Here is a 7,621-nt window from a genome sequence, read left to right as displayed (position 1 = left end):
TGTGTGGTGTGTGCGTGTGTGGTGTGTGCGTGTGTGGTGTGTGCGTGTGTGGTGTGTGCGTGTGTGGTGTGTGCGTGTGTGGTGTGTGCGTGTGTGGTGTGTGCGTGTGTGGTGTGTGCGTGTGTGGTGTGTGCGTGTGTGGTGTGTGCGTGTGTGGTGTGTGCGTGTGTGGTGTGTGCGTGTGTGGTGTGTGCGTGTGTGGTGTGTGCGTGTGTGGTGTGTGCGTGTGTGGTGTGTGCGTGTGTGGTGTGTGCGTGTGTGGTGTGTGGTGTGTGGTGTGTGGTGTGTGGTGTGTGGTGTGTGGTGTGTGGTGTGTGGTGTGTGGTGTGTGGTGTGTGGTGTGTGGTGTGTGTGTGTGTGTGTGTGTGTGTGTGTGTGTGTGTGTGTGTGTGTGTGTGTGTGTGTGTGTGTGTGTGTGTGTGTGTGTGTGTGTGTGTGTGTGTGTGTGTGTGTGTGTGTGTGTGTGTGTGTGTGTGTGTGTGTGTGTGTGTGTGTGTGTGTGTGTGTGTGTGTGTGTGTGTGTGTGTGTGTGTGTGTGTGTGTGTGTGTGTGTGTGTGTGTGTGTGTGTGTGTGTGTGTGTGTGTGTGTGTGTGTGTGTGTGTGTGTGTGTGTGTGTGTGTGTGTGTGTGTGTGTGTGTGTGTGTGTGTGTGTGTGTGTGTGTGTGTGTGTGTGTGTGTGTGTGTGTGTGTGTGTTCTTTAAAGCTGAACAGAAACACATTCCCTCACGTCAAACATCATTTGGCTTCTATGAGACGCTGATCATTTACTGTGAGAGAAATAAATCCTCAAACAGAATAAATGTTTCATTAACACAAAAACACACTCAGATTTTGTCACAACACGTTTCAGGCGGACAGAAATCTTTCCACATCTTGAAATGTTTTTCTTCTCAAAGGGTTTTTGTGAAGCTGTTGGTCGCGTCTGACATTTGAGTTCAGATGAAATTTTCAAAGAGCTTCACAGAATTTCAATGTTTAGCTCAGAATTTCGAACATTTCAAGATCAATGGCAATATTCTGGAATGTTTCTTTAACTTTGATTCATTGTTCTCGCTCGATTGTTTCTTGTTTTGAGCACACAGGCTTTCCCGTGGCCCGGTGGTTCATGAGCGCTAGCAATGCCAAGGTCATGGGTTTGATTCCAGGGATTGCACATACACATGTATAGTATCATGCAATCTAAGTCACTTTGGATATAAGCATCTACCAAATGCATAAATGCAGTATAGTTTCACCAAGAACCCTTCAGATCAAAAGAATCTATCACAAGAAGGAAAAAGGTTCCTTTAGTTGATAAAACGCCAAGAGAGAAATGCTTGTTTTACCTCTAACTGAATGGTTCTTTGGGTCTACGTTGACATCCCTGTGAAGAAGTGTGTCAATCTAGCAAAATAAAGTGATGTTAACCCATTCAGTCTCAAAATAGAAATCTTTCGTTACAAATGAAAAACTGTTGTGAGCCACGATTTCTATCGCCGTGAAAACACCAACAAGCATGAATAAATAATCCTTTTATTTTTCAAAATCATGCATGTCTTTGAGTTCCCTTTATAGATCACACACAGTTATATGCTCACAACTTCACACGGTACACAGATTGTTCTCCTATGAGGTTTTCTTTTGTTATCAAAATTCTTTACATGAGTAAAATTTCTCTCACATAGTTACGGCTGGTTTTTTTAGCCCATTTGTTGTTATTGCAATGACTTCACATTGTTTGTAGAAGAAATAAGAAAAGCATCTTGTCTTTGTCATGGCTATGAAAGAAAGTGCTGTGGTTTCCAGGAGGATGGAAATGTGACGGTACGGCCGTCGTCAGTCCTCATCGTGACGTTCTGCAGTGAAAGAAAGCATCTGGACTCTCTGAATGAATATTGCTTCTGCGTCAAACTAAATCTACGGTGGAGAGGTTTTGTGTCCGTGCTGGTGGACCGTCCCGTTCTTGGCTAATGACAGAGGAAAAGCCCACGGTATACTTGAATAGTACAGCGTTATCTTAAATGTTCTTGAACCTATAAAACTGCAGGTGTGATATAGATCAGCTTGCGTACGTTTTCAAATGTTTTCTTTAAACTTGCATAATAAACATGCAATGAAACGTTTTCCGAGAATATTTTTCTTAGAGCTTGAATATAAACTCGACTGTTACTCGGGTGCATTACCAAAAGAATCCGTTAGAGCTTGAATATAAACTCGACTGTTACTCGGGTGCATTACCAAAAGAATCCGAAACAAAGAAATAAAGAGAACAGTAGAGGAGAATACTGTATGTAGCCAACTTTAGTCCTGAGGGGTACAAGCTCTCTCTCTCTCTCTCTCTCACTCTCATCCAGCGTGTCTTTATCGTCTTGCATAGCTCCTCTTTCTCATGGTAAGGCACTGAATCCCCATCACAAGAAACATTCAGCATTTGGCCCCACAGACAGGCCATCATCATCATCATCATCTGTGTCCTTCATCAGTTCCCCTCCTCTTCATAAAGTCTTTGAATTTTAAAGAAATTAAATGAAGAAGCATTGAATTGTCCCGTTCACGTCACTGCTCAACGGCAGGTTCACTGCAGCTGACAGAGAAACGCTGTGAAACAAACACAGTCGTCCTCAACAGTGTGTGTGTGTGTGTGTGTGTTTGTGTGTGTGTTTTAATTCAGCTGGTCCTCGTATTGTTTCCGGAAACAGTCGCCAGCAGGAAAGAATTCCCAGCAGCGTTCCTGGTACATTTTCCAAACGTATGACTCCTAAACACAAACATGAATCTGACGTCAACAGTAGAACTGAACATCACAAAGAGAGAGAGAGATACATAACACATCCTCATACACACAGAGAGAGAGAGAGTGAGAGAGATACATAACACATCCTCATACACACAGAGAGAGAGAGAGTTTTACCTGGCCTGTGTGCTCTGTTTCATCTTTGTTGATGAGATACATAAAGAAAAATCTGGAAAGAAACAGACATAGAGTTACACGGAAACACTGCTTGAAGTGAATCAATGGTATTTACACAAATTTGGTTATATATAAAGAACATAAATATTGCTCGCGTGTAGCGCCGTGAGATCTCAGGTGTGCTCGCGTGTAGCGCTGTGAGATCTCAGGTGTGCTCGCGTGTAGCGCTGTGTGATCTCAGGTGTGCTCGCGTGTAGCGCTGTGTGATCTCAGGTGTGCTCGCGTGTAGCGCTGTGTGATCTCAGGTGTGCTCGCGTGTAGCGCCGTGAGATCTCAGGTGTGCTCGCGTGTAGCGCTGTGAGATCTCAGGTGTGCTCTGTGTGATCTCAGGTGTGCTCGCGTGTAGCGCCGTGTGATCTCAGTTGTGCTCGCGTGTAGCGCTGTGAGATCTCAGGTGTGCTCGCGTGTAGCGCTGTGAGATCTCAGGTGTGCTCGCGTGTAGCGCTGTGAGATCTCAGGTGTGCTCTGTGTGATCTCAGGTGTGCTCGCGTGTAGCGCCGTGTGATCTCAGGTGTGCTCGCGTGTAGCGCCGTGTGATCTCAGGTGTGCTCGCGTGTAGCGCTGTGAGATCTCAGGTGTGCTCGCGTGTAGCGCTGTGAGATCTCAGGTGTGCTCGCGTGTAGCGCTGTGAGATCTCAGGTGTGCTCGCGTGTAGCGCCGTGAGATCTCAGGTGTGCTCGCGTGTAGCGCTGTGTGATCTCAGGTGTGCTCGCGTGTAGCGCTGTGTGATCTCAGGTGTGCTCGCGTGTAGCGCCGTGAGATCTCAGGTGTGCTCTGTGTGATCTCAGGTGTGCTCGCGTGTAGCGCCGTGTGATCTCAGTTGTGCTCGCGTGTAGCGCTGTGAGATCTCAGGTGTGCTCGCGTGTGGCGCTGTGAGATCTCAGGTGTGCTCGCGTGTAGCGCTGTGTGATCTCAGGTGTGCTCGCGTGTAGCGCCGTGAGATCTCAGGTGTGCTCGCGTGTAGCGCTGTGAGATCTCAGGTGTGCTCTGTGTGATCTCAGGTGTGCTCGCGTGTAGCGCCGTGTGATCTCAGTTGTGCTCGCGTGTAGCGCTGTGAGATCTCAGGTGTGCTCGCGTGTGGCGCTGTGAGATCTCAGGTGTGCTCGCGTGTAGCGCTGTGAGATCTCAGGTGTGCTCGCGTGTAGCGCTGTGAGATCTCAGGTGTGCTCGCGTGTAGCGCTGTGAGATCTCAGGTGTGCTCGCGTGTAGCGCTGTGAGATCTCACTGTGAGATCTCAGGTGTGGTCGCGTGTAGCGCTGTGAGATCTCAGGTGTGCTCGTGCAGGACTCACAGATAGTTTGCCAGGTTGTGTTCCTGTAGCGTGTGCGTTTCAAAGCCGTGTGGAACTGTGTCAAAATAATCATTTCCAATTCCACAGATGAAACATTTAGTCTGTGAGGAGAGAGATAATAACATAATAATGACTGAATCTTAACAAATATTAAGACAACAAAATACTTTTTAGCATAAATAAAACATTGAAACTTAAAGAGTTAAATTGGATGTTTTAAATCAAATAGAACCAAATTGAACTCTTTGGATAAAAGCGTCTGCTAAATGACTACATGTAAATGTAAACCAAAACAATGAAAAGCAAATATTAAATATACTGTCATGAAATTCAGTGAATTCAGAATACTGTTGAATAGTGTAACGTATAACAAAGAGAAAAAAGTGATTTACTATTATAATATTAGTTTCATAGACACAACACTGCTCTACTAAAAATATCACATTCATGATCTGAATGGAAGGTTTCAAGTTAAATGACTGAAGACCCCAGAATCAAATCACTTTTGACTCCATGTCAATCAAGTCTCATATATTTGATCATTTATTTGTTCATATAGCAAACAGCAAATACACACAAATATATTTCTCTCTTATTCTCAACTCTGAGCTTCTTTGTAAAATAAATCAAACTGTCTCCAGAAACCCCTCTTCAGGCTAAGGCTCAGGCCCGCGCCCTCCAGACGACTGGAGACAGAATTCACCTCATTTTTACATGAATGACGCAGAACATGTATGAATACATAAAGTCCATACCGCAACACCAGGGGCGGTTCTAAGGTAAGTGGCCCATCCAGAGGCGAATGAAGATCACCCATCATGTTCACAGACGAGGTAATGGATGAATTTTATTTGATCTAAATAAACTAGCTTGCCAAAAACGTGGAATGTAAAGCTACGTTAGCCCGCCAATGATATTGGTCTTTGTCAATTGATTGATTTGTAGCGTAATGCTACACAGTTTTACATGTTTAAAACAGTCATACAGTCGTTGTTTACGCTGTTTGTGTTTCCTTTACTCGCCAAAGACTAATCATGATCCATAATAACAGAACAACAGATGCTGTCTAAGCACTTCTGCATTTGCTTGTTGCCGTAGTTTCTACAACCGGAAACTCGGAAATTAAGTTACTGATAAACACAATGGAGACAAGAGACGGGCCTTTATTTTAAATAGTAATTTCTCTGGATTTGCACATTCTCTGGTACAATTTGGGATAATGTAAACTGCCCCTAAGTGATTCGTACACAGCATGGTAATAAAACATTCGGGGCTTTACTGAAAACATTCGGGGCTTCAGCCCCCTTAGCCCACCCTAGTGCAGGTGTGATGTAATGATAATTGACTTAGAGTGGTCTCACCTCCATGTCTTCTTTCACCTGCTCTTGTTGGTCTCTTAACTCACCAAATGCATCAATAATAAGACCTGAAACACACAAACAGACAAACACAAACATGAGATACTTCAGAAAGTCACAAACATACAGAAAGTATTCACACACTCACACGATACTTCACACGAAAATCACAAACACAACACATCACATCATCATTATTATCACACACACACCTTGTATGATGGCCAGGAGGATGACTATGACGAAGAAGAAGAAGGTGATGTCAAAGATGATGCGATAGATCTCGTATTCGTCCCCGGCCGGATCCTCGATCTGATCACCGATCCCACCGCCAGCCCGAACGCCAACATACATGTGGAACATATAACACTGCACACACACATTTGAGAAGTGGTTCTTTTTTGGTGTACTTCTTTTTGATTGAACAGAATCTAAATATTATTATGATACAAACACAAAAATCCATCTGTCTGCTGCTCATGACCAAAAACGTCCTATGTCATCAAACTGTCTTCCCTTATTAGGAGAGACAGACAGCGGGAGAAACTGAGAGAAAGATAAAGGCAAAAGAAAAGATCTAGAAATGGAATTCAACGGATGGCTGCTTCCGAGCGGATTAAAGCGCACACACACACACTGACACACACACACACGCACACACTGACACACACACGCACACAGTGACACACACACGCACACAGTGACACACACACGCACACAGTGACACACACACGCACACACTGACACACACACACACGCACACACACACACACACACACACACACACACACACACGCTGACACACTCACACACACTGACACACACACACACACACGCACACACTGACACACACACGCACACAGTGACACACACACGCACACACTGACACACACACACACACGCACACACTGACACACACACACACACACACACACACACACACGCTGACACACTCACACACACTGACACACACACACACACACACACACACACGCACACACTGACACACACACGCACACAGTGACACACACACGCACACACTGACACACACACACACACGCACACACTGACACACACACACACACACACACACACACGCTGACACACTCACACACACTCACACACACACATAACTCAGTATTTGATTTGATGAAAGTGACTTAAACTCCCCGTGAACCACTGAGACCGTTTTACTTCCGTATTTTTACTCATTTCCAAATGAAATGGAATTACGAATGCAAGAAATAGTGGGCGTGGCTTCCGTCATTGCCTGCGAAAAACAGCAGTTGTATTTTGAAGTGGAACTCACTAACAGACCAACAGTTGAAGGGGAGGAGTTAACGGATGCTCCGCCCACACCCTCTAACATACATCATTTAGGATGGATTGTCATTACAAAAAATACATTTATTTCATGAAAAAAAGGATTCGTCATTTCACTGGGACTTTAAAATACAGAAGATATATGACAAGTGTTGTGTTCACCGAGAGTGTTTATATGTTCAGTTGTACTTTATTATTTGAGTGAATCATCTCTGTGTTGATGTGTTTATTGTTGTGGAGTTAATGACAGTGTTGTTCTAGTCGAGCGCTTCTAATGATCGTCCGGTCGTTTGTGCTTGACAACAACTAATAAACCATCAGAGCAGCGATGTTCTCATCTCATGACACCAATTAACAGAGCACAGCAGCACATCATATTTAAATATCACAGGGTCAAGGTCAAAGATCAATGGAGGCTGATTGGCTGAACTACAGTAATAAAGTCTTTACAGCTGAAATCACAAACATGTTTTTGATATATACAACACGATACTGAACCACTGCCACTGATGCCACAGAATTATATTTCTGCTTTCTCACCGTCAGCATGTCATCACACTTCATGTCTGGAGATTCTCCATCTTCACTCTTGTTGTAGAACTTTCGAAAGAAGTTGAAAGCCACCACAGTGTAGAGATAAACCACAACCGCCAGCAGACCTACGGTCAAGACCAACTACACACGCACACAAGGAGGTG

The 7,621-nt window shown here is 44.5% G+C and overlaps 1 protein-coding gene across 1 annotated transcript in view; it reads right to left on the bottom strand.

The window, feature by feature from the left end:
- Positions 1-1,499: 1,499 nt before the first annotated feature.
- ryr2a (ryanodine receptor 2a (cardiac)) overlaps positions 1,500-7,621 on the bottom strand; it is a 74,149-nt gene continuing 68,027 nt past the window's right edge. The window contains 7 exon segments of the mRNA XM_079476795.1: positions 1,500-2,149; positions 2,206-2,738; positions 2,892-2,943; positions 4,243-4,343; positions 5,604-5,668; positions 5,813-5,969; positions 7,464-7,598. Of these exon segments, the coding sequence (XP_079332921.1) occupies positions 2,643-2,738; positions 2,892-2,943; positions 4,243-4,343; positions 5,604-5,668; positions 5,813-5,969; positions 7,464-7,598 (606 nt within the window). The 3' untranslated portion in view covers positions 1,500-2,149; positions 2,206-2,642.

The sequence above is a fragment of the Barbatula barbatula genome, assembly GCF_947034865.1.
Source record: "Barbatula barbatula genome assembly, chromosome: 16".
Lineage (NCBI taxonomy): Eukaryota > Metazoa > Chordata > Actinopteri > Cypriniformes > Nemacheilidae > Barbatula > Barbatula barbatula.
This window is presented reverse-complemented; position numbering and strand designations above follow the sequence as displayed.